At 60.3% G+C, this 27,625-nt stretch overlaps 1 protein-coding gene across 5 annotated transcripts in view; it reads left to right on the top strand.

Moving 5' to 3' along the window:
* Window positions 1-342: 342 nt before the first annotated feature.
* The window catches only part of NEDD4L (NEDD4 like E3 ubiquitin protein ligase), a 40,900-nt gene continuing 13,617 nt past the window's right edge, over window positions 343-27,625 (top strand). For 2 of the 5 annotated variants that reach the window (XM_062629327.1, XM_062629328.1), the window contains exons 1-17: window positions 343-482; window positions 6,978-7,051; window positions 11,445-11,526; window positions 12,609-12,647; window positions 13,098-13,151; window positions 18,395-18,445; window positions 18,882-18,943; window positions 19,049-19,151; window positions 19,332-19,498; window positions 20,230-20,362; window positions 20,956-21,132; window positions 22,638-22,712; window positions 23,718-23,777; window positions 24,962-25,093; window positions 25,225-25,344; window positions 25,929-26,126; window positions 26,659-26,736. In XM_062629327.1, coding sequence (XP_062485311.1) covers window positions 435-482; window positions 6,978-7,051; window positions 11,445-11,526; window positions 12,609-12,647; window positions 13,098-13,151; window positions 18,395-18,445; window positions 18,882-18,943; window positions 19,049-19,151; window positions 19,332-19,498; window positions 20,230-20,362; window positions 20,956-21,132; window positions 22,638-22,712; window positions 23,718-23,777; window positions 24,962-25,093; window positions 25,225-25,344; window positions 25,929-26,126; window positions 26,659-26,736 — 1,653 coding nt within the window. In that variant the 5' untranslated portion in view covers window positions 343-434. The remainder of the gene's footprint in view (window positions 483-6,977; window positions 7,052-11,444; window positions 11,527-12,608; window positions 12,648-13,097; window positions 13,152-18,394; window positions 18,446-18,881; window positions 18,944-19,048; window positions 19,152-19,331; window positions 19,499-20,229; window positions 20,363-20,955; window positions 21,133-22,637; window positions 22,713-23,717; window positions 23,778-24,961; window positions 25,094-25,224; window positions 25,345-25,928; window positions 26,127-26,658; window positions 26,737-27,625) is intronic. The other 3 variants (XM_062629329.1, XM_062629330.1, XM_062629331.1) reach the window with 3 other exon arrangements.

The following is a 27,625-nucleotide window of genomic DNA, read 5'->3' on the forward strand; positions in this document are numbered from 1 at the left end:
AGAGCCGATCTCCCCCCGCCTCCCCTCCCCTCCCCTCCGCACAGCGCCCCCAGGCCCGGCGGTGCCCGCGCGGGGCGGGGCGGGCCCTGAGGCGGCTCCGCCCCGCCGCTTTGTGCCGTGCTCGCGCTGCCGGTGCCTCCCGCGCCCCAGCCCGCTCCGGCCGCCGCCGCCTCAGGGCCCGCCGGGAGCGCGCGTTCCCGTGGCCGCGCTGCGCCTCGGCCGCTGCCGGCGGGAGCGCGGGCGGGCCCCAGCGCCGCCCCTGAGCGGCGGCCCCGGGCAGCGCCGCCCCCGGCCGCAGCCTTCTTCCCCCCAACCCCCCCCCCCGCGGGCCAGCAGGCGGCGGCGGCGGCGGCAGGAGGAGGAGGAGGAGGCGGTGGCGGGCGGCGCACCTGGGCCGGGCCGGCCCCGCGGAGCCCCCGGTGGGGAGCGGCTCCATGGCGACCGCGGCGGTGGAACCGGTCTACGGGCTCTCGGAGGACGAGGTGAGGCGCGGCGGGGGCGCGCTCGTGTCCCTTCGTGTTTGTTTGTGTGCGGTTTTGTGCGTTCGTGTGTGTTCGTGTGCGCTCGTGTGCGCTCGTGTTTGTTCGTGTGCGTTCGTGTGTGTTCGTGTGCGCTCGTGTGTGTTCGTGTGCGCTCGTGTGCGCTCGTGTGCGCTCGTGTGTGTTCGTGCACGCACGTGACGCGCCCGGGAGCAGCGCCGGGCCGGGCCCGCCCGCGCTCGCCGCCGCCGCCATGGCGGGGTTGGGGTCCGCGGTTCTCCCCCCCCCCCCGCCACTTCCCGGTGCGGGCGAAGGTCGAGGGTCGGTCCGGGCCCTGCTCGCCCCGCCCCGGCCCGTGCCCGGCCGCAGCCGCGGGCGGGGGGAGCCGCTGGCCCCGCAGGTGCGGGGCGCGGTGCCCGGGGCCTGCGCCGGTCTCCGTTCAGGTCCGTTCGATGCCGTTGCCCGGCGGGGGCATGGCCGTGCGGGGCAGAGCCCCGCGGGAGGCCCGGGCTTTGTTTCGGGCTGCGCTTTGCGTGTGTTCGCTGTTAGCATCAGGTTGTGGTCACGAATCCCAGTGGGAGATGGCGGGGGTAAGGACGCAGGCTTCCTGTGGGATCCGCGGTCAGGATGGGGAGCAGCAGATCCTAGCCCAGAGGACGGTGGAAGCTGCCAGACGATCTGATTGCCTGTTGTGTTTGAGCAGCGCCGAATGTGGCTCTGCCATCGAATTCCTATTGGGAAGGAGGTTCTCTGCTTGGAGTGGGTGTTTTCCTGCGGGGGGGGGGGGCGGTGTTCGTTCTGCTTCTGTTGGTTTCTGAGAGCTGCTTTAAAGGAGGGGAGAGGAGAGGAGAATCCGTGAAGCCTTCCCTCCCTGCTTGTTCCCTGCCTGGCGGCTCGCTCTGGCCAGCTTCCATGGGCAGGAATGCTGCAGGTAGCCTGGGAATGCTGCCCGGGGCTGAAGGAGCAGCAGGTCCTGTGCTATGGCCCAGCGCTGGGGCACCCACCCTGGGAGCTGTGGCTGTCCCTCGGGGGGGGGGGCTGCTGGCTCTGAGTGTGCTCCCGGGTATCTTTTGTCCCTGCCTCCTTCCTCAGCATCTGCTGCTGCCCGCACGGAATGTTAAGGAGCAGGCAGGGCTGCAGAGCAGGGAGTTGGTGTCTCCACCGTGGTTCCATGGCGTGAATGCAGCCGTGAGCACCCTTCCCCTGAGGAGCAATTGGGGGGGGGGGTGTCCTTGTTCTCCCTGTGGCTCCCCGGGGGTGCTGGAAGCATCCCGGAGCAGAGCAGAGCCAGCTACAGACACAGCAGGAAGAGGGTGGAAGGGAGGGGAAAGAGGAGGGCAGGGTGTGGGGAAGCGCAGAGGTGGCACCGGCGCTGTTGTTTCAGTACAGCAACACCCTGAAACCCTGTTGAAAGATGCAGCGAAGGAGGGGAGTCCCTGGGGAAGGTGTTCAAGGGGGACACGGAGAGCAAGGCAGGTCCATTGCACCCCAGTGGAGCTCGGCATTCCCAAGGGACACCTTCAGTGGGGACGTGTGCCCTGCTGTCGGGTGATGGGCGCTGTGGGCCTTCCTGACCCAGCCGTGCATTGACTGCTGCCAGTTACAGCAGGCAGGTCCTCCAGAGCCTTCACGTGGCGCCGGGGTCCCCATCCTTGAGGATGGGTAGCGTTGGACACGTGGGATGTGGTGGGAGCAGATCCTGAGGTCATTTTTAGCCTGGGATGCAGCTCTCCTTGACATCAGTGGGGGATTTTTGGGAATCCAAGGTGGAAGATTCCCTTCCTGTGCCTTTGGAAGATGCTTTCCAGCCTGGAAGCTGGAGCACAGCTCTGGCTGCGGAAGAGCTCTCTCCAGTTCCAGTTCTCTTTCTGAGCTCCATTCACCTGCCAGGCCTTGCACTTGGATCCCCTGGAATTCCCAGCTTCCTCCCGAGTCGTGCTTCCATTCAGTCGAGCTATCCCGAAGGAGCAGGAGGGAGGATTGCACCTGCCTTCAAAGAGGGAGCTCTGCAGGCCCTCCCTGCAGCTTAACCTCCTTTGGCAGCCTCGCTCCTGCGTGCGTTGGAGATGGGAGGTGAATCCTGGAGGATCCCATCCCTCTGCCTGCGGCTTTGGGGCACCAAGAGGGCAAGGGGGAACGGCTTTCACGTGCCACAGGGGATACAAGGACCTGGGGCTTCCCGTCCCGGGCAGGGCTTGGAGCAGCGGGCTCCAGTGGAAGCAGTTCCCCAGGGATTCCTCGCTCCTGGACGTTGTCTCCTCCTCAGGACCCGGCGCTCGCGTTCCCGAGCTCTCCCGCGTGCCTTTGGGTGCGTCCAGGCCCAGTTATCCCTGTGCTTCCTGATGGACTGGGACTGGGGCTCCGGGAGCTCCTCCTGCCCGGCTGGCGCAGCCGTAGCGCCGGGTCTGCGTGCTTGGGAAGCAGGGAGAGGGGAAGTGATGGGTGGCATCGCCCCGCGGGGCAGAGCCGGGCGCTTCTGCTTCGGTGCTGCGATGGCAACCCACGGGAGTTCCGGGTTTGGAGTGCGCTGGCTTCCAGCACGGGAGCCTGGGAATGAGGCTCAGAAGGTGGAACCGGGGGAGCTTTAAGGTTCCTTCAACCCAGGGCCGTGATCCGACAGCGTTTTGGCCGCTGTTCCTGGCGCTCGGCATTCCCAGGATCCGTGTTTCGGGCTGGCCGTTGGAGGGCACTGTGTGATGGTGAATGCAAGCGCCGGGTTAGCGTGCTTCTGCAGGGATACCATTTTCCTGGGAAGGAGGCGTGGAACGAGCCCCGCATCCGCTGAGCAGAGCCCTTGCGCGGCTGCAGTCGCCTCCGTGCCCGGGCTTTGGTTTGCAAACAGGAGCGGGCGGGAGGGGAATGCCGGCTGAGCTCACCTGGGAATGCCGGAGGAGGGGAATGCCGACTGAGCTCACCTGGGAATGCCGGAGGAGGGGAATGCCGACTGAGCTCACCTGGGAATGCCGGAGGAGGGCTGCTCGCAAGGGACGCGGCGCCGGGCCGGGGGGGGGATGGCTTTAACCTGCTAGAGTGGAGGCTGAGGTGCAGAGCCCCGATCCCAGAGGAGCAGCTGGGGTTGGGAGCGCTTGGTTGCTTCAGCCCCGAGCTGGAATCCTCCGGGCTGTGAAGAGCAGGAGGGATGGAGCAGCCGTCCCCTTCGGAGGCGTTGGCCTGCTCACGGCTGCGGAGTTCCGACCTCCTGGGATCCCTTCGGTTCAAGGATCCCATAGGGCCCCATGCACGAGCCCAGGTTGCTCCAGGCCACATCCCAGCTGGTGGCTGCGCCTCCAGGGCTATTCGTGCTTGCCCACAGCCCTGCGTGCGGGCAGGACGTTGAGGGTTTGCCTCCCCTTTCTAGGACCGGGGGACCTTGCGTCTCCGGAGCTCCCAGCAGGACGGGAGGAGTTGCTCCGGGCCTTGGTGTGGGGCAGGGGTTGGTGTTCAAAGGCAGGCGGGAGCAGGCGGCTCTAGGGGAGGTGTTCCCATTGGAATTGGCTGAGTCCCTGCGGGAAGGCCCAGGGCCTTCCCACCCATCAGTGAGCGGCTCAGAGGCTGGTGGGTTCTCCTGGGCTTGCTGAGCCTGGAGCGGGGCTGGAGCTGCTGCTCAATACTGGTCCTAAAGGGATTCTTCTTCCTGAGCAGTCTTCCAGTCGTCTGGAATGATGTGGATTCAGTGAAGGGAAGCAGGGAAGAGTTTTCTGCCCGCACTGAATGGGTTTTAGGAGGGAAGGCCAGGATCCCACCTTGATGCTGGGAGGAGATTGCATCCGTCAGCACTGAGGTATCGAAGCCTTCCCGTCGGTGGGAATGCAGCAGGAGGCCTGCGTGCCAGGGAAGCTGGGATGGAGACACCATTAAGTACAATTGCCTCTTGGCATTCGAGGAATGACTCGGGAATACTGCTCATGAGAGCTTTCCTTGTGCTTCAGCTCAGCCGTTAGCGCCGCTGGGCAGTAGAGCGGCTTCCTTGGGGGTGAACAGAGTGGAAGAAGGCAAAGTCATTCCCAAAGGTGGGAAGCTTCAGTGGTTGACGTTCATTGGGCCCTCTTTGCTCCACCTTTGAGCCTACCCGTCGCACTGGGAGGGGATCCCTCCCCATCGCTTGGCTGGGAATGGTTCATCCCCGAGGCTGGAATCCTTTGGGATGGGAGCTTAGGGTCAGGGCTGCCTCCGGAGGTGCTGCTGAGGAGCTCATCCGGAGCCGGGAGGCTGCGGCAGCGTGGTCGCCCTGGAAGGCTGGAACTGCGGCAGGACCATGGATTCTTAACGGTCCCTGGGAGGTCTGGCGTCACTTCTGCCTGCGTAACGGGGTCATTCATGCACCAGAGCACGGAGAACGTGGAGCCGCGCATCCAGCTTCATGGTGGCCTGGTTTTGCTGGTGCGTGGACAGCAGAGGAAAGCCCCAGCCGCAAGGCTGCCGCGGGTGCTGGGGATGCTCGTGGTCCACAGGCACTGCAGCTCTGACGAGGGATGGATTGCGGTTACATAAAGATGCTCCTGGCAGCAGCTGACACGCCGTTGGCAGCCGGGGGAAGAGGAGGCTCCGTAAAGGGAGCCCTTTAGAGCAGCTCCGGTGCCGAAAGGGGCTGCGGGAGAGCTGGAGAGGAGCTTTGGCCAAGGGCCCGTGGGGTTTGGGCTTTGGCTTTGTCCACGTAAGAGTCCCTTTATGGTCCCAGCCCTGGGCACGTGCGCCAGGATCTCCTCGACAAAGCTTTGTTCCTGTGCTCAGCAGCCACACAGGAGATGCTTTCCCTGCTGCCAGGCAGGATTAAAGCCTTCCCTCGGCTTCTCCGGAGGGAGGCAGGTGGAGTTTGCCTTCAGGAAGAGCATCTCCTATAGGATCCCAGCCTGCTGGGCCTTGGAGGAGGCGGCTTCCCGTGGTGCTGGTGCTGCGGTGAGCGCTCCGGGTGAAGGCGCTTGGGCCCCGCTGTCCTTCCCTCGTGCTTTGCCTCCTGTGGGCAGTGTCCCAGAGGGAGATGTGGGCTGGCCCCTCGGAGCAGGTTAAAGCCATTGCCCTTGGCCTGGCCCTGCATCCCTTGCCCACGTTTCCCATCGCTCCTTCGGGCGCTGGAGCTGCTCTAAGCTCTCCCCTTGAGCTTCTCCTCACCCAGCACCCCAGGTCCTGCTCCTCGGGCTGCTCCATCCCATCCCATGTCCGGCGCACCGGGAGCTCTGTGTGCCTGCAGTCCATGGGTATCCGTGACCTGTTGGCCCTCCCCTTCCAGGCTCTTTGCACCCAAAGCACTGCCTCCGAGCTCCCTGCGGCGTTCCCACCACCCTGGCAGTGGAAAGTTACCTGTGGGGCCTATCTGGGGCTGCCATCAGAGCGGCAGGGCAGGGCCATGGGGCTGCCCTCCCACCCCAGCCTTGGGCTTCCGCGTCCCGGGCTCCGTGTGCGGTGCTGGGCCCCCCGCAGCGTGGGTGCTGAACCCCTTCGTGCGGCTCTAAACCGGCCAGGGGGGTCCTGTCCTGGTGCCTGCGGAATTCCCGGTGGGAATGTGGAGTTAGGAGGCGGAGGTGTGAGTTGCAGGCCTGGGGTTGGAGCACAGCTCTTGTGGGTTGGGGGGTGTGGAGTGAGTGAGCTGCTGCTGCCGGGTTTAGGGGGGGCTTTGGGCGAGGCATGGAGCAAGGGGGAATGGCTTTAATCTCCAGAGGGGAGGTTGAGGTGGGATACCGGGAAGCTGCAGTGGGAGATGCCCCATCCCCGGCAGTGTTCAGGGGGCTCGGAGCAAGCTGCTCGAGTGGAAGGTGTCCCTGTTGGAACCGGATGAGCTTCCAGGTCCCTTCATCCCAGACCATCCCGTGGCTCTACGGTGCTCGTGCTTTGTCACCCCTCAGACCCACTGCTGGCTCTCTGGGGAAGGAATCCCACGTTCCCCCGTGGGAAACCCCTTTGGACCACGTGAAGGAATAGCAGCTCTTCCAGGGAGGATTTCTGTGTCGTTTCTGACCCTCCCCATCTCAACCCCCTCGGATGCAGGCACCAAACCCGTGGCCCCATTCCCGCTACCTGGAGCGCAGGGCTGCAGGAGAAAGCTGGGGGGGAAAGGGAGTTGTTCCTGACACGGCTCCAAGGAGCAGGCTCAGGTTACTGGAACTCAACCTCACCTCTTGCACTTACCAGGGTGGAACCGGCGCCGGTGACTGCAGAACCTGTTCCTGGGCTTGGGGGCTGCTTTGTGGAGCAGAAAGAAACGGGCTGGAGGGGGGGAAAAAAGGGGGTGAAAGCAGCGTTTATGGTGTTAGAACGTGGGGGTCCGGTTGGTGTCCCTTACCGGGGTGTCGGTACCATTAGCTCTGGTGTCCTTCACCCTGAGGGGAGCTGGATGCTCTTCACGGTCGGGTTCAGGCTGTACTTCGGCAGCTGAAGTGAGCATCTCCTTCCAGGAGGTTTTCCTTCAGGCAGGAATGCTGTCTGAAGGCTGCGACTCGTCCTTCTGGTGCCCACAATGAAGGGGAGAATGGATCTTAACCCCCTTTTCCTTCTCGTTGGCAGGAGGAGTCTCGTATCCTGAGGGTGAAGGTGGTGTCCGGCATTGACCTGGCCAAAAAGGACATCTTTGGAGCCAGGTAGGTGTTACCCATGGGCTCCTCCATGTACACAACCAGAGCAAGGATGCTCTGGAATGGCTCGGTCACAAAGGTGATGAGAGGCCCTGGGCTTGCTTACAGGGACATTGTGTATGGGCAGCGGGTGGGCTCCAGGCCTGCCCTGTCCCTGCACCGCGAGCCCTTCTCCATCTGCCTTGGCTCCACAAGGCAGTGAGGAGCAGCTCAAGCTTTGGCAGTGCCCAAAACGCCCCCCCCACCTCCCCATGCAGGACCAGGCTGGGAGCCCTCCTGCTCCCGGGCGCATCCCAGGGCTGCATCCATAGGGTGGTACCTTGAGGAGGGCGTTTTGTGGTGCCCTGGGCAAGAGGACTGGTTTTAATGGGCTGATGGAAGGTGCGGGCACTTGGGCTGTGCCATTCCTGCTCCGTGTCGAGGGGCAGGAGCTGCTCCCGCCTTCCTCGGGGGTTCCTGTCCGCTCGCAACGCCGCGGTATCCAGCGTAGCTGTGTCTGAAAGCACTCATTTCTGCGTGCTGGAGCGGGCTCCCTCTTCATCTTCCCTTGGTGCTGCTTCCCAACCCGTCATTAGCTCAAAGCCGCAATTAAAACCTTAATTGGGGGGGGGAATTGGCACCAGAGCAGTGAATTTGGCAGCAAACCCACGTGCAGTGTATGGGAACACAAAGGCTTTGGGTTTCGCTCCCCACGTTTGCTGCTGACCCTAAGCAGGGGAGGAAGCAGCTTGGATGGAGGTGGCAGCGTCCCAGGGCAGGCTGGAGGGGGGCTCGGAGCAAGCTGCCCTGGTGGGAGGTGTCCCTGTTGGACCTGGATGGGGTTTTAAGGTCCCTCCAAGCCAGCTGGTTCCGTGATTCCATGACTTGGGTTGCTTTGTTCCCACTTGGGACCAAGGAAAGCTGCTGCTCTGCTGCCCTCGCCTTCCAGCCCAGGGAGCCAGTGCCCGTCGTGGCTGGAGGGTGAACAAAGCTGGAGTCGCGTTAGCAGGAAGCTGCACTTGTCATGACATCAGAGCATATTATGGGTTGCCTCCGGGGTTGTGGCTTTCACCTGCTCTTGCCCTGGAGCCTGCAAGGCACAGATCCTCTCTGTTCCCATCGCCTGGCTCCCCCGGGCACCGGGGGCTGTTCTCAGTCCCAGCTGCACTGCCTGGGGAGCAGGGCTGCTGGAAACGGGGCTCCCTGCTGGGATGCACGTGGATTCTGAGCCCGGGCATCGGCAGGGGCTGGCGTCCCCGGCAGCAGTGTCCGTGTGTCCCGGGAGGTGGAGACCCCTCCGGTGCCTGCATCCCGCGGAGCCTCGGGACGGGATGGCCGCGGCTCAAGTAGGAGAGAGGTCGGGTCCCTGCTGGGCTGCTTTGTGGCGGTCAGGGCAGTGCAGCCCTGCAGTGCCATTGGGCAGCGCCGCGCCTGCTCCGTCCCTCCTCCGTGTAGCTGCTCCCTCCGCTCGGATCCCGTGTGCTTGGGATGCTTTGGGTGAGCCCCGGGGTGGGCGTCCCTGCAAACCCGGGATGTGTGAGGGGAAAACGGGCTTTTATTGCTGTGAGCCTGGCCGGGCGATCCCATAGGCTTTGGGGTGACCCCCCCCCCCCGTGGGTTCCTGTGGCCCCAGGTAGCCGGTGATGGATGGGGAATGCCAGCCCCGTTTGCAGGGAAGAGAGGAGAGGGTTGGGGACGGGAAGGAGCCCCCCTGGGAGCTGCCTCAGCTCCAGGCCGAGCTGTTCCCTGCTGCCCCGAAGGAGGGCTCCCTTTGGGGTGGCTTCCGCGGCACTTTGCGCTTCAACGCGAGCTCCAGGGCAGTGGGAGCAGCCTCGGGCAGGTGTTGGGGTGAGCGGGTATCCAGCCTGGGTAACCCCTGCGGGTAGCAGCTTGGATGGGGGGATAGGAGCCTGGCGAGCAGCGCTCGGGGCGGGCAGCAGAGGGCCCCGGAGGAGGGGTGGCTGCACCTCCCACCCCGGCCTCCTTCGGCTGGGAAGCGCCGGGCTCCGGGCCGGGGCTCCCCCGGTCCCGAGGGATGCGTTGGGCTTGCAATGGAGTCGCCACGGGGGGAGCTGGGGACGGGGCTGCGCCCGCAGGTACCCGGGTGCAGGGGGTGCCTAAGGGGGGGTGAGGAAGGAGGAAAAGCCGCGGCTTCCTGCCTGCTTTTCCCTGCCCTGGCTACCGTGAAGCTGTCCCAGGAGGGACGGGGGGGATGTGGGGGATGCTGTGGGTGCCTTGGGGGATGTGGGTGACGCTGTGGGTGATGTGGGTGACGCTGTGGGTGATGTGGGTGACGCTGTGGGTGATGTGGGTGATGTGGGTGACGCTGTGGGTGATGCGGGTGACGCTGTGGGGGATGCGGGTGACGCTGTGGGGGATGCGGGTGACGCTGTGGGGGATGCGGGTGACGCTGTGGGGGATGCGGGTGACGCTGTGGGGGATGCGGGTGACGCTGTGGGGGATGCGGGTGACGCTGTGGGGGATGCGGGTGACGCTGTGGGGGATGCGGGTGACGCTGTGGGTGATGCTGTGGGTGTTTATGTGGGTGATGCTGTGGGTGACTTGGGTGATGTGGGTGATGCTGTGGTTGATGTGGGTGATGCTGTGGATGACTTGGGTGATGTGGGTGATGCTGTGGGTGACTTGGGTGATGTGGGTGACACTGTGGGTGATGTGGGTGACGCTGTGGGTGATGTGGGTGATGCTGTGGGTGCCATCGCAGTGCAGCTCCCTGGGGTGCTGTGTCCCAGGCCCCAGACCGCCAGGATGCTGCTGCTGTTGATGGGAAGAGGAGCAGCAAGGAGCAGGAACCCTTCCGTGGGTGAGCCCGGTTTATGTGGGGCAGGACAAAGGGCCCGGCTCCGAGGCGGTGCAGTACCGGGGCTGCGGTGGGTGTCTGGGTAACCAAAGGGCAGGAATGGGGCGGAAAGGGACAACATGGGGTGTGTTCCAAGGAGCAGGCAAGGAGGAAGGGGCTGAGCAGCAGTGACCCCCGGGGCAGCCCGGCCTGTTCGGTGCCGGGAGCAGCGCAGGCCCCGGGGTGCTGAGGGCAGGGTGCGAGCCCTCCATGGGGGTTCTTTCCCCCCCTCCAGCCCTGCGGGAGCCCAGCACCTCAGGCTTGAGGGCAGAGTGCAGGATTGCAGCCCTGGGATGCTCCCGTTGGCACCCTGACACCAGGCTTCCTTTGCTGCCTGCCCTATTGTCTGATCCTGTGGTGGGAGCCATGGGGAGTTCCTGCTCCGTTCCCAAACTGGGGCTGGGGACCAGCTGCGTTGGGTTGGCTTCGGGCTGGCTTGTAGGGCTTCAGGCGCTGGGGGGAGTGGGAAACAGCGGGACGTAGGGAACGATGCCCAGAGAGCCTCTGTCAGGGCGTTCCCTACACAGCAGCCTCCGGGAAGAGCATTTGGAAGGAGCGAGCGGGACAATGGACCGCAAGGGAAGGGGTTTGGGGCTCCTGGGGTACAGCCGGGAAGGTGGAGCCTACTGGGATAACCCCAGCGTTCCCTGCGGCTGATTCCTGCCTCTTTTCCCTCTTGCAGCAGCAGGAATCGGGAATTCCGCCAGGGAAAGCGGCTGTAGGGCTTGTTACTTGCAGCAGCGTGTTACTGCTCTTCACGCAGCTGTTTTCAAGCGTCCCATCCTAACCTTATTCAGTGGGATTGGGGGCTTTGTTTCCATCGTCGCTTTGGATCCGTACATCCCTGGGATTCCTTAGTGCCGGGGGCTGGAGCTGGAGGAGCTCGAAGTCCCTTCCCACCCAAACCAGGCTGGGATTCCATGAGTCAGCTCCCTATAGCTCGGGAGTAGAGGGAGGCCCGTGCCTTAGGGGAGGGGGGCTGGCTTCAGCTTGGAGCAGCACTGGAATGAAGGGGGTTGAAGGGTGTTTTCTGTTTCAGTCCTGTTCTGTTTCAGTCCCGGGGTTAAGGCAGGGCTTTTCTGGTGTCCTCCACCAGATCCCAGAGGGAAAAGGGATTTCACGGCCGCCCCTCGTTGCGTTCACTTGTGGTTTATGACGTTGGTGCCTTGTAGGAGGCCAGTTCAAGGGGGTCACTCCTAGCAGTGGGCGTTGTACAATGACTCCTCGTGCCTCTACAGGGAGGCTGAGTCCGTGCATCCCTTTCAGCGGACGCCCTCTTGGCCCCGGTGACCTCACTCACACTGGGTTCCTTCTCCGTCCCCCATGCAGGAAGCCTTTGGAGCTTGCCTCCTCCTGGCTGTAAGCCCTTGGGCTCCTCGTGGTGTAACCGGGCTGTCCCGGGAGGTGGCTGGGGGTTAAGGGCCAGGCATAGCAGCGGCCGCCCAGCTCGGTCCTCTTGAGTCCGATTGGAAGTGCTTCCCCGGGACAGTAGCCTTGGGAACACCGCAGGGCGGGCTCCTGTTCCCTGGCGTTGCACCCTAACCACCGCCTTGTCTCTTGCAGCGACCCGTACGTGAAGCTCTCCCTGTACGTAGCGGATGAGAACAGGGAGCTGGCTCTCGTGCAGACTAAAACCATCAAGAAGGTAGGTGTGGAACTCCTTTTTATGTCCCCTTCCTTTGGGAACGGGAGGGGTCAGCAGCATCCTAGAACCTAACACCGCCCTCGCTCTCAGTATCGGGGCTCCAAGGGGTTTATAGAGGGTTTACCTTGTTCTGCTTCAGTTGAATGTAGTGGCAGGGAGGAGGGGGTTGAGGCCTCACAGAAGTGCCTTCCGGAAGGCCGAAGGAGCTGCACTTTCCCCTTTTCCCCTCCTTTTGCATCGCTGGCACAGCTCTCCGATGGCTGTCCTGCTGTCCATCCGGATGGAGTGCTTCCTTGCAGCCAAAGGCCTTGAACGGCACTATCGGGGAACTGAGAGTCACTTTAAAGCAGCATCCTGGGCACGAGGAGGAGTCCCCTGTGGCCACGTCGGGGTGCTCAGCTGACAGCCAAGGCTCTCCCTTGCTGCTCGAGCACCCCAGAGCCAGCGTGTGCTGTCAGCTCTGCCAGAGGATGAGGGAAGGATCTGGCACGCAACCAGGGAGGACGTAGCAGAGTTGGGTTTAAACTGGCCCACGGCTGAATCGCCCCATTGCTCATCGGGGCTGTAATCTCTTTGCTTTATCAAGGTACCATTTCATGCCTCAGCTCCCTGCAGATTGCAGTCTGGCTGCAGGTTTTGGGCAGGTTGTTAATACCTTCCGCAGGAGAGAAGGAAGAGGAAATCACCTTTCCTTTCCTTCTCTTTCCTGGTCCATTTACACTATAGATACGTCCTCCTCGTCCTCACCTTGCCCGGGGGTTTCCCCCCTTTCACGTGGCTCCAGATGAGCCTTGAGAATGCAAAGTCTTCAGGTTTGCTTTGTGTCACTTCTCAGGGATGTGCCTTTTGCTCACAGAATCCTATTTATACTGAGCAGCTATTTTGGGCTCCGCTGACTCAAGTGGCCTCCTACATTTGGTTTACTCAGTAGAGAGTTTCTCCCTAACTTAGTGGCAGTTCCCCCCCCCCCCCCCCCAGGTCTTCATGCCACGCTCCTCTCTCCCTTTTCTCCCTAAGGAGTCAGCACTTGGAGCAGATCTAACGGCATCAGGGTATATAAACGTGTTGATTTCCCTTTGCAGACCCTGAATCCAAAATGGAATGAAGAATTCTACTTCCGAGTGAGTTGCCTTTTCCTTTACCATCATTAACCCGAGTCCTCACTACTTAACCTGAAAGGTGCTCGTCCTGATGCCATTGCTCTGCTGGAAGCAGAAATCAGCATCAGGCTAAGCAGGAATGGGCCGTTCCTCTTACTTAGGGTTAACTCATCTGCCAAATACCACATTCCCTTCACTGGGCAATGTGGTTTTAGCAGAGCATCGTTTGCTGGGCCTTGGAAATGTTAATGCCATGGCAAATAACGAGGGGTCGTTCCAGAGCTCTGTGGAATTAGCATGGCAGGAACGAATAAAACCCAAATGGAGAGAGGGAGGCCAGGAAAAGCCGTTCCTCTTGGCCTTTTACGTGCTCAAAAGGTCAAAATGGGCCCTTTTGGAGCTTCTCTCTACTCTTGCTTCAAGTGAAACCCCTGTTTAGAGCATCCTGACCCTGTTTCTGTGTCCCCCCAGGTGAACCCAACCAACCATCGGCTCCTGTTCGAGGTGTTTGATGAGAACAGGCTGGTGAGTGCTTGTCCTGCATGGATCTGGTGAGAGCAGCGCATGGAAAAGTGGCTTTGGGGCCGTGAGGGAAGAAGTGCAGGTGGAGGCATGAAAAGGCTCTGCTTGGGGCCTGGCAGGCATGAACCAACGTTAACCCATCTGTTCTGAGGTGGAAACCTCATCATGTTGGTCCTGGGGCTTCACTCCAAGCAAGTCCCAACCTTTGGTCCCTTAGGAAGCAGCTCCCTCAGTGTCTCCTGGTCCCTTCTGCATCCCTTTTTCGGGATGTGCTGGCCAGAGCTGCTCCTTGGACTCACGGAGGGAGGTTTAAGGTGATGACAGCGCTCTCTGTTAGCGGTTTCGGCTCTCTGCCATGCACATCGGTGGTGGTTTCAGCCTGGAACTTCATTGGGTGGTGCAGGAGCTCTTGTAGGGAGCTCTACCAACATCTTCCCGCTTCTTGCTTGTGCTGTGCTTCGCTACGTAAGGTTTGCACCCAGGCACACGTGGAGTGAGTAGCGCTGGCAGGTTATATATACCCCATGCTGGTGGCTGGCTCTGCAGGACTTGGTGTGGGTTTCAGCACAAGAGCTTCGGTTCTTCTTCCCCTTCCCAAAGAAGCAAGGCACTCGCAAGCCTTTGCCATCCATCTGCATGGTCAGATAGGGAATACGTGATGCCGGAGGGTCTGTGTCCTTGGATTTGTCTGGGAAAGAAGGAGAAACTACTCGCAGCGCCTGTGCTTCTGGAAGGGAGCGCCCCAGTGCTGGTGCTGTGGGGCAGCCAGTCGTGCTTCTCCTCTTGCTGGCCCGTAATCCACCTCACACAATAGGGAATTGTGCTGGCTCTTGGCAGCTCCATGGAGCTTTGGGCTCCCAATCCTCTGCTGGCGTTGGAAAAGCACCTGCTTCCAAAGGGAGCCCGCAATGAGCTTAAAGCCTCGGAGCCGCTGGGGAGCGTGACGGCCGTGAAGCCCCCTCGGAGCGCCGAGTCTGCTCGTGCCGGCCGTCGCAGCCCTGCTTCCAGCCCTCAATTCCCCCCTGGAGCCAGGCCAGGAGCGGGCAGGGCTTCCTGCACGGTGTTAAAGAGCAACGAGGGCAGCAGCCGTCCCTGCCTTGCCCGGAGGAACCTGGAGCAGCCCCTTCTTCCCCCAGCCTCTTCCGCCCTGCTGCTGGGGTGAGGAAGCTTTGCCGGGCATCCCAGCGCGCTCCGTGCTGGAATTCTGCAGGATTCGAGGCCGCTGGAGCCCGCGGGGGAGCTGTGGCTGAATCGCGTCCGGAGCGCAGCGCACGCTGGAAGCAGAGCCCTGCTCTCCGCATCCCAAAGCACGGAGCTCGGAGGGACTTCTCCTCGTCTGCATGGAAAGGCTCAAGTTGAGCGTGGAACCGAAGGGCTTTGGGTGTCGCTGAGCCCCAGGGAAGGAGGGGCGGGGGCTTGGGTTGGCCAGCAGCTGCTTCCCTGATGGAAAAGCAGCAGCTGGGAAGGGGCCGGCCTCATCCCGAGCGCAGCAGGGAAAACAAACCCCCCCCAGCAGCTTAGCTGGGCGCGGGGCACGCAGCCCCACGTGACAGCCCCCGTCCTACCCCGTGGGCCGCTCTGCCCCCCGGAATGCCGCCGGCCGCCGGGGCTATGCGTGCTCTCCGCCGCTCGCGGGGCTGCAGTGCTCCGGGGGCAAGCGGCCGGGCAGATGGGCCCCCCGCTTCTCGCCTTGCCTTGTAGCCGGGGCCCCCGCCGGCGCGGGCACCGAGCATGGCCCAGCGCCTCCGCTTCCACTTCGCCTCGGCCCGCAGCAGCACGGCCCCCGAGGCGGAGGCGCCGGGGACGGGAGCGGATCCCTTCACGGCATCGCGGAGGAGCATCCCGCAGCTCCCGGGCGCCGCCGCGCCGCCCACCCGGAGCTCCTCCGTGCGCATCTCCCTGCAGCGCGCGGCTGCCAGCGGCCCCGGGGAGTCGCTTCCCTGCAAAGCCCCTGTGGGAAGCCGCCCTTCTTCTCCGGAGGGTTCCCCGCCCCGGCTGCTGGAGGCCGTGGGGCGAGGGATTAATGGAAGCCTTTGCTGCCCTCGCCGGGGGCTCCATCCTCTTCCTCGCGAGCAGCAGGGCGAGGATGCTTCGGCTCTAACCGTCGGCGGCGTGAGGATCCGGCATCGGGCTTCCAGCGCGGATGCGCCTCAGGTCACCCTGCTCCCCTTCGGGCCTGAGCCTGGAAGCGCCATTCCCGAACGGCGGCGCTGGTCCCTGCAGCACGTGCCCGACGCGGGAGCGACGGCGGGGAAGCAGCGCTTTGTGCTCCAGTTGCAGCAGCCCCCCACGAGCGGGCCGGGAGGGGAGCACAGCTTTGGCTTTGCTGGCACGAAAGGGGACAGGCTGGTGCGGTACCCGCGGATCCGGCTGGAGAGGAGCCCTGCCCACCCCATCCTGCCCGCGGAAGGGAAGCCTGGCAATGACGGCTCCGCTTCGGAAGCGCGCGGGGACGGCCCCGCTGCCTCTCCCGGCCCGAAGGAGCGGCTTCCTCAGGGATGCCTCTTCAGGATCCGGCCGGAGCAGAAGCACTTCCGCATCCTTGTCAGCCGGGGTCCTGAGGAGCAGGAGGCTCCCGGCCCGGCCACCACCGCAGTAAGTACAAGGCGGAGTAGTGTGCGAGTGGAGAGGGGCGGCGGGCGCTCCGTGCCCAGTGCTGGAATGTTCTCCATTGCCCGGGAGCAAGGCAGGAATCCTCTCCGCTTCCAGCGTCCCGTAACGTCGCTCCCGTTCCTGCTTACGTCCAGTGGAGTATTTCGAGATGCTCATGTCACCCCCCCGGGGCTGGATTCAGGCTTACATCAGCTGGAAAGACTCTGGCAACTCGGATGGCAACTGGAGCGGTGGGCATGGAGCTGGTGGGAACGGGCACGGAATTGCCTGCGAGCTGCTGCAGCCTCCGGCGGGATGCGTGCGTGTGCTCCTCGTGGCGCTGCAGCACGGAGGCCCTGCCGTGACTCTGCAGCTTTCCCAGGGAAAAGCTGCTTGGCGCCCTGTTACTCCAGCGTATCCGTGTGCTTAGCGTGCAGTGGATCCCTAAGGATTCGGGTTTCGGGGGTCAAAGGAGCAGTCGGTCCCTCCCCAGGCCTCCCGTTAGGCTCTGTGGCGGAAGGAGTGGGTAGCGCCTTTCCTGCCAGCAGGAAAAGCTGGAATATGGGAATTCCGTGGCTGCGGCCTCCCGCCGCTCCCAGGTGTTCGTGAGCTTTCCCATAGCTCCTGTGTGCCACTGGAGCAGGATGTATTCCATGACAGAGCCGGAGGAAATCCGCCGGGAAGCCCAAGCTCCCCCCCAGGAGGGAAGGATTTTATGTGGGAGCCCTCCTTGCAGGCGCTTTTGGCTGCGATCGGCCACGGAGCGTGTGCGTGCTGTGGCCCCGAACAAGCGCTCCCATTGTTTGGGAGCTGGGAGCCGGAGCCTTGGGAGCCACTTCCAAACTCTCGTGTGTCACCCCGGCGCGGGAGGGAGCCGACAACGGCCTCTTTGTGCTCAGGGGATTAGAGAGGGCCCTAACAAACTGCTGGGGCTGCGTTCAGGGAGCGCGCAGCTCTCAGCCTGGGGCTCGCCCTGCTCAGTCCCTCCCTTAGGAATGCTGGCTCCAAGCGATCCGCTGGGAGGGAAAGCACTGGGATAAGTGGGGTTCGGGTGGAACTCGCCGTGTCCCAGAGTAGTTTGAGTTGGAAAGGACCTTAAAGCTCATGCAGATCCGTAGGGATACCTTCCACTAGAGCAGGCTGCTCTAACGTGGCCTTGAAGCAGTGTCCCAGGAATGGCTTCATCCGCTTCCGTGTTGCTTGGCGTCGATGCTTGTGCCTTTCTGAAGCCAGGGCAGGGCAGGGTTGGAGCTTCCAGAAACGCGGGGAGCGCAGGGTGGGATTCTTTGGGATACAGGGTGCTGCTGTTCCGTGTCTGCCACGGGGAAGGCAGTGCAGGTTGCTGCGGTTCAGAAGGGAAGGAGCAGGAGCAGGAGCGCATCTGTGGTGGCTCGCTGATACTTGAGGTTAGGCAGAAGCAGGTCAAGGTGGATGGGATGCAGGTAACCGTGGAGTCCCCGAGGTGCTGGGAGCACTGAAGGCATTCCTGCTCGGCTGCGAGCTTCCTGGCTGCATAGGGTACTCACAGCATCTCTCCTCGCGGGATACATCGGGTCCCTCAGGCTCGGGGCTTGCGTGGGGCTCCTCGGTGCAGCTGCGCTCTGTTTGTCCATGGGGATGCCCTGGGCATCCCTTGATGGTTTTTTGCACGGGAAGCAGGGTTCTTGGGGTGCTGTAATCCCAGGAAGGCTGGGGTTTGATGTTACGCTTCGTGCCGTGCCATGAGGAACACGTAGGCTTGGCCTGGGAGCCGCAGGATGCGCGTCCTGGCATTCCCGGCGTGGCAGGGCTGCAAACAGGCAGCAGGTTCTTTGGGAATCACTGGAGTCATCCCTGACCTCTTCTCCCTGGCACACACTTGGCTTTGGGCTGCTTTAGGACATGGCTCATCAGGTACATGCTGAGCAAAGCCATGGCTGCTGTTGAGTCCTTCATACCTCATCTGCTGCCAAAACGGCATTCCCTTGGCTTTCCAATGCATTCCCAGTCCAGGTGAGTCACAGACTCCATCGTGTTTGGGTGAGATGAGCGCAGGATAGGTACTATGGCATCATGTGGGGTGAGTAACCATCCCATGCATCTTGATCCCATGGATTAGCAAACAGGGTGGTGGTTCCTCCCCTGGTGTGGGGCTGGTGCCATGGATGAGGGCAGGGACCGTGGCCTGCGTCCGTGTGACTGTATCCGTGTGTGCTATGGGGCTAACTCCCGTATGGGACCTGTTCCTTTGGAGGCTTTGTTGAGCTCCTGCTCCTGGCAGGCTTCATCTCTGCTCATCTCTCCTGTTCCTTCTGTTCCGTGGTGGCCAGGAGGTGTCACGTGTAGGTCCCTGTGCCCCTCAAGGTGGCAGGGACGCATGGGTGACGAGGCCACCGCACCCACCTTCAAGCTCCCATAGATCTTCGGGACCTGAAGGGCTCTCTTTACGCTGCCACCTCCGTGGCTGTGCAGTGGGCATGGGCTGCAGTTACGGGTGGAGCTCGTCCCTTGCTTGCCCCCGTGGGAGGTGGATCCCTCCCTCCAAGGGAAGGGGATGGGGAAGACCCCGCAGGCGAGTGGCGGACGTGGGCTGGGGTGGTGCTGGGCCAGCGGGGCCCTCCTGGGGCAGCGTTCAGCCCTGCTGGCTCACGACTCCTTTCTGCCTTCTTTGACAGACCAGAGACGACTTCCTGGGTCAGGTGGATGTGCCCCTCAGTCACCTCCCGGTAAGGCGCTGCCCTGGCCTCATCTCCCTCCTCCTCTTAGATCCCGTTTTCCCATAGGAAGTCCACTTGCGTATTCCTAAAGCGTTGCCTTAGAGCTGAAGGCGAAACAGCAGGGGTTGGGAGGGATGGGATTCCTTTAGCAGGAGGGCTGGTCAGTTGGTTTGAGGGGGGGGAGATGTTTCCTCTCTTTGCTTTTGTGTCCGGAGCAATGGAGGGATTCCAGGCGTGACGCTTGTCCTGGGGCGCCGCTTGTCCGGTTTTCCTGGCAGCTGGAAGCGCGGTGGCAGCCTGGATTCATGGGGATGGGGCTCCCTGCTTCCATAGCTGCGTGGTGGCACTGGTGGGCACGGCTCTCAGCATTGCCACCCCATCTGTGGTGTGAACGTTCCTCAGGTGTCTCCATCCTTTAATGTCCCGTTCCTTTCTGTGCTTCCAGACGGAAGACCCCACCATGGAAAGGCCCTACACCTTCAAGGACTTCCTGCTCAGGCCGAGAAGGTGAGGAAGGGGAGAACTGTGTGCTTTAAACTGGGTCTGACTTAAGGTTTGCTCTCTGCTGCTGTGGAGGGGCCGCTGCCTGAGCTGGGTCCCCTTGTCTCCTAGCCACAAGTCCCGCGTAAAGGGCTTCTTGAGGCTGAAGATGGCCTACATGCCCAAAAACGGTGGCCAGGAGGATGACAGCAGCGAGCCAAGGGATGACTCTGAGGTAAGGCTTAATCCTGGGGTAGCGTCCCCCTTACGAGAGGTTGAAGGAGGGTTGTAGCAGAGGAGTTTGTCCTGTTTGGGGGGGGGTTATACTGCAGTACTTGCGAGCTTCAGAACCAGCAGCTCCCCGCTCAGGGAAGCGGCAGAGACCTCCTTTAAGTGCTTTTCCTTCTCTCCCAAGCACGGATGGGATGTGGTGGATTCCAGTGAGTCGGCCTCTCAGCGCCAGGAGGAGCTGCCGCCGCCGCCGCTGCCTCCGGGCTGGGAGGAGAAGGTGGACAACCTGGGCAGGACTTACTACGTCAACCACAACAACAGGACTACTCAGTGGCATCGCCCGAGCTTGATGTAAGTGGGAAAAGCCTGCCTTGGGGTTCCGTGGAGCGCTGTTAAAGGCACGCTGCTCGCTCGGGAAGGCGTGGAGCCCGGGTTTGGTGCCGTGCCGTGGATCCGAAGGTAGACTTCCGTCATGGAAGAGCTTCCTCAGACGTGTCCAAGTCCGGATAGCTTCAGGGAAGAGCGACCGAGGCTCCCCCAGCCCCGTGTACGCGTGGATGCTCTGGGAAATTCCAGGAAGTCTGAGGGGGTGGGAGGGAGTTCAGTGCAAGAGAGGACTTCTTCCCCAGGAGAGCAGCCAGCCATTGGAATCATCTCCCCAGGGAGGTGGTGGCTGCCCAGTAGTGGGGCATCTAGTCTAAGTAATGCCTTGCCTTAGAAAGGCTGGAGCAGGTGATCCTTGAGGTCTTCCCAACCTGGGATTCCGGAATTCCGTGACATTTGCGAGGGGTTTCCAGTTCTGTTGACTTTGGATCGAGGGATTAAGCTACGTCCTGTAGGAAGCCGGGCAGGGGTGGATGGGAAGGCCGGGTTAGATGGGGCTTGGAGCAGCCGGCTCTAGTGGAAGGTGGCCCTGGTTGGAGCTAGATGACCTTAAGGTCCCTTCCAGCCCAAACCGTTCCATGATCCCCTGGTTTTTATCATCACCGAGGTTTGGAAAGCAGCAAAGTAGAGGGTTGGGTTGAACCTTCATGGTCTCCTTCTCCTTTCCTCCTTCCCATGCTTCCATGGCCCCCGTGCAGTGATGTGGGCTCCGAGTCAGACAACAACATCCGGCAGATCAACCAGGAAGCCGCCCATCGGCGGTTCCGCTCCCGGAGGCACATCAGTGAGGACCTGGAACCGGAGCCCATGGAGAGCGGAGACATTCCTGAGGTACGGAGTGGTCTTGGGTTGAAGACCTAAACTCCGAGCCGCCGTTTCATACTGGAAGTGAATGACTGTAGTAGTAACGTGTGTGAGAGTTACACACAGTAATGCGTGTAGGAGTTACCTATAGTAACACTTCCCGTGTTCCGCTTGGGGTAAGAGCGGGGTCAGTCACACAAAGAAGGGGACCACGCTGCCTGGAGCCCGTTCCCCTCAGTGCCTTGGTCTAGAGGAGGGAGAAGCAGAAGCTGTTGGGTTTATCCCAACTGAAGAGGAGCACTTGAGTCCCCCAAGCTTTTAGTCAGCCTCAGAGAGCCGTTGAGCAGCATCCCCCGGGGCCGGCGTAAGGAGAGCCCCGTTCCCTGCCTCCCTCCGTCCCCCTCGTTCTCTGTTTGGAATCGTACCGCGTTGTGTCCTCCACGTGAAGGCTCTTTGCAGTGAGGCCGACCCCCGTGCCCGCTCCTCGGCGGGCAGTGTGTGTTTGTGTGTTGTACAGGGCCCGGCTTCAGCGCCTCGCTGCCGAGCCTCCCCGCCAGGACGGGAAGGAAGGAGCCTGGTGTCGTGCTGAAGCCTTAACGGAGTTTCTTCTCTTTTGGTAGCCTTGGGAAACCATTTCAGAGGAGGCAAGTGCAAGCGGAGATTCCCTAAGCTTGTCATTGCCACCTCCTCCTGCATCTCCAGTGGCCCGGCCCAGTCCTCAGGAGCTATCTGAGGAACTGAGCAGAAGACTGCAGGTCACTCCTGATTCCAATGGGGAACAGCTCAGTTCTTTGCTTGTACGTGCCACGCTGCTCTTTCTACCTCACCCTCTCGTCTGCTGCTGGCGGGAAGCACGGGAAGCGCACCCACGGGGCTGGGAATTCCTGCGAGCAGGAAAACCGGAGCGTACGCTTCCGATGCTCTGGCACCACAGCCCAGCAGAAGGGGCTGGGGTTAACGTGGTCTGGGGGAGTTTAACCTCAGGCGCTGCTGCCGTTCCACCTCTGGTAAAAGGGAGCGTTAACAGAGAGCATCAGGCCTCGAGTTCCCAAAGGAAAGAGGAAAATCCGCTACTGCCCTTTCCCGTCTCACCCCTGGTCGGTGTTTAACTGTACATGGCTGTATGGAAGCATGTACTTAGAGCAGGATCTTCACCTCCTCATCTATAACAAGGGGTTAGAGCTGGAAGCAAGCCCTAGCTGGGAGAAGCCGTTAAAGTGGCAGCATCCCAAAGGCTTGTGAGGTGAGCTCCATGGCTAAGCATGGAGGAAACATGGGTGCAGGCTTCTTCCCAAGCCCCCCAGCTCTAAACTGGCTTTACACAGGGAGCTGATGCTAGAAGCCCCTCTGGTGGCTCTCCATCCGTCCATAGTAAACCTACCCCCCCCCGGGTTGCCAGCAGGTAGCAGAGGGGTGATTGTATGTGTGTTGAAGTGTTTTGTCACTCTCCTCATGTATCTCTGTAACACCAGACAACACTTCAGGCTTGCTCGTGGGTCTGTTTGTCAGCCAGCCCCTTTCCCGTTAGGGCAGAAGCAGGGGGTAGTTCCCTCTCTTTTGTATCTATCATCTCCTCCTCGTGTGAAGCACTGATCTGGAGCAGAGTGTGCTCCTGGCTCTGATGTCCTCACCTAGGAGGTGGAGTTTGACTCTCCCGCTGGTGTTGCCTTGTTACCTTGCAGCAGATAAGAGCACCCATAGGAGGGGTATAAACAGGCTGGGTCGTTTCCCTGTTTGAGGCTCTGATTCAAGACATCACTTATGCAACATAAGACACTTCAGAACAAGCTCAGAGGCAGATTTAGGACTGTGTATATTTTAGGACATGGGTATATTTTCATGCCCTGTTTCCTCCTTTTTGTATTATTTGTAGTCTGTTCATAGGTGCCCTATTGATCATTCCACCATGGAGCTCCACCTCTAGCAGTCAAACCTCCGTGGCATTGTAACACCCCGTTACGTCTTCAGTTAATCCTCCCCTTTCCCACTCGTTCCACAACTGAATTTCCCTGTTTCCCCCACATGGGCTGGCCTCTAACGCATAGAACAGGTTGTAGCTTGGGTACTAAAGATGAGTGCAAGATGTGTGTCCCAGTCCCAGTGCTTTTCCCTGTTAACCTGAACCACTCCAGGAGGGAATGCTGAGTTTTACCTTGCTGGAGAAGGACTAAAGCTAAAGACACTGCAGCACCCACATGAGTTTTTAAGGGGGTTGGATTGAATGACAGTGAAATCAGTGAGTAAGCCCCATGGGTTAAGGCACCTGAACTCAAATCCGTCTTTTCCTCTCCTTTCCTTCCAGCAAAGGGATCCCACTTCGAGGTTAAGATCCTGCAGCGTCACGGATGCAGTCGCCGAACAGTCTCAGCTCTCCTTGGTAAAGCAAAGCTGACTTCTTCCTTCCTTGTGGTTGAGTAATCTCTGCTGCTGAATAACACCTTTTCCTAGGGCAGTTCTGCAGGCCTAGGAAGGACCTATAGATCCAGGCAAGATCTGTAGGTCCCTCTCACATCCTAACCATGCACATCCTTGGTGTCAGTGGCAGAAGGTTCCACGTGTTTTGGCCTACAACCCAATAGTGCCTGGTTACAGCAACCACACAGTGGTTGCCTCTTGGTCGAGTTTAATAGCTGGTGCTCAGAGAGCTGCTCCTGAAGTGGTGTCTGTCTCTCCCTGCTCTCTGCTGGGCTTTCCAGCACAAACACTCCCTTGCTGTCTTCCTGCTCTTCCACACCAAGCTGACTCCCAGTGCAGCCTGCTCTAGGGGTGTTCTCCCTCATTCGCTGTCGCTTGGTGGATGTGGGGTGCTGTCGCTGGGATGTCTTTCTCTTCATTCCCAGCACTGCTTTCCCTGGCAGAGCTGCTCTAAACCGAGGGTGTTCCCAGGTCTGCAGCACATTTCACCCTTACTGAGCTAACGATAAGTTCCCTTCCAGCACTAAGGGCATGCTCGCGTTCTACACGCAGTGCTGCTCTTGACTCTTAATCCTTCCTGAAAATCCCCTCTATCCGTTCAGCCTTTTCCATCTGGCTTCATTGATGACCAGAACGTACCATTTTGGTGCAAAATACCACCTTTCTGGGCAGAACATGTAAATTCTGAGTATGTGCTGGGGGGGAAATCATGTTCCGTTTAGACTAAATTCTCTTATAATCATCATTAGGGTAAAGCACTTGGAGAGCTGAGTGCAAGCCCTCTGGAAGTCCGATCTCTGGGTGGGTTTTGTGTGAGCTCCTGGCTTCCTTCTCGGGGGCTGATGACTCCAGGGGCTTTGCTAGGGTCTTAAAGGTGCTTTCCATCCGCGTGCCTGCTTCCTCGCTGCCAGCGCGTGGCTCTCCATCGCTCCGTGTGCTTACTGTGCCCTGCCTTGTCGTTTCCCAGGAGAGTGGGCCAGCGAGGAGAGCTCGGTCCTCAACTGTCACAGGGGGTGAGGAGCCAACGGTAACCAGCCTCTTTATCAAGCCCTTGGAATCCCATGGTGGGGTGCAGGGGGGGGGGACGGGATTCACCCAAATCCTGGCGTGTTTTGTGGGTGTGGGAGTGCTTTTCTGCAAGGGAAGGGGGTTGAATTCATACGGAAGCATCCCGTTTCCGTGCAGCAGCCTGCGCCCTTCAGGTTAAAAACCACTCCTCTTCCCCAAGCAGAGAGCTCAGGGATCTTCTTGGAAGCAGCAGAGAGGTGGGGGTGGAGGGAGCAGCTCCGTTCCCCGTGTCAGCATTTAACCCTGGGACTCTTCAAGGAGCCGCAGATTCCCATGTTGCATCCGTAAGGAAAGCGCCCTGGGCCTTCCTGCAGCCTCTTCAGGGCAGGCAGGCAGATGGAGGCGGTTTGGTTCATGTTCTGAGCACTGCAGATTCCTTCTGCTGTTCCTAAAGGATTCCTAAAGGGATTCACGCTCTCGTGCCGTGCTTTAATTCACCACATCCCGAGTCTTTGATGCCATCGGTAATACACGGGCAGAGTTTAGCCCTTTGCTTCCAGCTGCTGGGAAGGAGAAATCCCTGGAGCTCTTTGTGCTTCCATCACTTCCTAGTGCAGAACCCCGAGCACTCCCATTGCTTCCCTGGCAGCCAGGACACCTCTTAGCAAAGCAGGTGGGGTCTCCAGACCAGAAAGGGACTTAAACTCATCTCCGTGTGGCTTGGTGTGGAGTGTAACTCCCTGAGCATCCTCCCCTCTGAAGCAGTAGGAACAGAATCTTTCCATGCTGGAGCTGGGGCTCCGGTCTGTGTCTTCAGGACACCAAACCCTTGTGACTGTGACAGAATGGCTCAGCTCCAGGTTTTACACCCACTTGCAACCGCTTCAAGGACACGCTGCGGAGAGCGTGGGAGATCTTGACTTCATGCGGTGTTATCCGTACTAAGGATAGGGAAAAGCATCCTCCTTTTCGTGGGAGAGTCAAGGAAACACAAGGCTCGATGTTTAATCTACAAAGGGAAAGGTTGGGGGGATGTGAAGGTGGCAACCTGGATCACAAGTTCCGTGGGCAAAAAAGACCCCCGAAGAGCTGATGCTAAAACCAGGCACCATACGTTGGGCTGTGAGCTCCTGAACAGCAGGCATCTGAAGGATGCTTTTGGCTGTTCGAAGGCACCAATGCAGTCACTCCTTGCTTCCACAGCCCTCCGTGGCCTACATCCACACCACCCCCGGCCTCCCCTCGGGCTGGGAAGAGCGGAAGGATGCCAAGGGCAGGACCTACTACGTCAACCACAACAACCGCACCACCACGTGGACACGGCCCATCATGCAGGTAGGGAGCGTGGAACGGGTTGGGTTGAGGGGATCCTAAAGCTCCTGTGTATAACAGGGAGCGATCCCATCGTTCTGGGTGCCCTAACTGTGTTCCTCCCGCTTGGCTAACGGGTTTTGCTTCCGGTGCAGCTGGCAGAAGATGGGATGGTGGGGTCAGGAGCCAACAGCAGCAACCACCTCAGTGAGCCCCAGATCAGGCGGCCTCGCAGCCTCAGCTCGCCCACCGTGACCCTCTCTGCTCCCCTGGAGGTGAGGAACACCCAGGCCAAGTTAGGATCACCTCTGTCTGGGCTCATCCTCCTCTGGCCTTGCAGCTCAGGCTCGTGGAATGGGATGGGATGGCTTGGGAAACACATGAAGGTCATGGAGTTGGGATCTCCCCAGGAGTAACTTGTGCCCATCAGCCCCTGTCTTTCCCATGGCATTCCTTGTAATGGAAGTGCAGCCTCCACCCAAATGAGGTTCAAACCAATCCATAGATAAGGCTTGGATTAAGTCCTAAGTATCTGGATAGTTAGATACTATTACCTGTTCTCTAATGGAATACTCAAGCCCTAGCAACTAAACGTGGGCTCAGTTAGGGAAGCGCCGCGACAGGAGCAGAATTGAGCTAGGGAAGTCCTAGGAAACCAGGCCCAGCCCTTACTCCTGGTGATAATTCCTTAATTCCTAGTGTTAATTCCTTAATTCTTAGTGTCAATTCCTTACTCCTAGTGTTAATTCCTCAGTTCTGGTATCAGCTCCGTGCGGGATGCAGAGCTCCTCGCACGGAGCCCAGGTGGGACTGCTGTGGCAGTGCCGCGTGCCACCCGCGGCTCCCTCTTCCCCTGCAGGGCATGAAGGAGTCCCTGGTGCGCCGGGCGGTGAAGGACACCCTCTCGAACCCGCAGTCTCCTCAGCCCTCCCCTTACAACTCCCCGAAGCCCCAGCATAAAGTGGCTCAGAGCTTCCTGCCTCCCGGCTGGGAGATGCGCATCGCGCCCAACGGCCGGCCCTTCTTCATCGACCACAACACCAAAACCACCACGTGGGTAAGGGCAGCTCGGCGCCGTCACTTGGCGTCCCTTCGCCTCGTTTGCCTCTGGGGTTCGCCTTTAAAGGGGATGTGGCAGCCCAGCTTGGCCTAGATGGGGTGTAGGGATGGCTCCCAGTCTGCTCCGTGGTTCCGTGCCGGAGCAGCTCATTTCCTGGCTGGTGCTGCCGTTGCTGCTCATGGGGAAGGGAGATTTGTTTGGGTTTGGGTTTGGGTTTGGGTTAAGGGAACCTTCAAAGCTCCTGCTGTTCCAATAGGGAGCAGCTTGCTCCAGCCTGGCCTCGAGCGCTGCCACGGATGGGGCAGCCCCAGCTTCTCCATTCAACCCATTCCGGTGTCCCACCGCCCTCATGGTAAAGAACTTCTGCCTAAGCCCCAGATCCCATGTGTTCCATCTGTTGTGTGTGGCTTCCTTCATTCCCAGCAAATAATAACTGCGGTGTAGGAAGGCTTCCAGCTAATTCTCATCAACCCGGTGTGTTAGATCCAGGCTGAGCTGTTGGATTTACTCTTCCCTGTTTCTATTGCAGGAGGACCCGAGGCTGAAATTCCCAGTGCATTTGAGATCAAAAACCTCTCTGAACCCAAACGATTTGGGCCCTCTTCCTGTAAGTGCTGTTGCCTGTGTCTTTTCTGTACGTGCTCGGCAGCATGTGGTCCAGGGCCGCAGTCCCACGTTGTGTGTGGGCTCACACACTGCTCTCATCCCCTGTCTGACAGCGCCAAAGCACCAAAAGCTTGATGGTGATGCAGGCATCGGGCTCATTCCTGCAGGGACTGCATGTGTCTGTGCTCGTCTGAGGCTTTGAGCTTGGAAGGAACTCACCTTGGGTGTATTTCTGTGGGCTGTTGCTTCAGGACAAAGCCGAGCCTTTGGAATGGGGTGGGAGCCTCCTCCAAAGCATCCTGAAGTGGAATCGGGAGGGCCTGGCACGTGTCTGTGGGCATCCTGTCACAGGTCTCAGCTCAGTTACACGCTCCATTTATGAGTGAGGGAAGAAGGACCGTGAGTTCCTCACAACAGATTGAAAGGAAATCGTTCCTCATCTATATTTTATAGAGGTCTGAAGCTCCTGGACACCGTAGAGGTGGAATGAGGCCAGACCCAGGAGGCTGGAGAGCACGGCGTTTCCTAACAGCGTGCCGTGTAGTCTCCTTTCTCTGCTGCAGGCATGTGGAAGATGAGGAAAGGGAATGGAGAAAAGGAAGGAATTGAGGGCTGGGACTGTTGTCCCACTGTGCTGGGGTCCTGGTGTCCCTGCTTACTGCATCCACGTACGATTCACAAGTAGAAACCCTCAGTCCTAAGCAGTGATGGACAGGATTTCCTTGTAGCAGGCGAGGAGTATAAACCCCAAAGCAAGCAGTTTCCGAGCTTTAAAGGGCACTGCGTTGGATTTGAGTCTTCCAAGGTGCTTGGCCTCAGCACAAAGCCTCTGGGAGCATTTGTGGTTTCTGTCTGACAAGCAGCACCCATGAGCTGCTTTCTGTCCGTGG

Source organism: Pezoporus occidentalis, unplaced genomic scaffold (genome assembly GCF_034315485.1).
Source record: "Pezoporus occidentalis ecotype Australia unplaced genomic scaffold, CSIRO_AGI_Poc_V1 ctg330, whole genome shotgun sequence".
NCBI classification, from domain to species: Eukaryota; Metazoa; Chordata; class Aves; order Psittaciformes; family Psittacidae; genus Pezoporus; species Pezoporus occidentalis.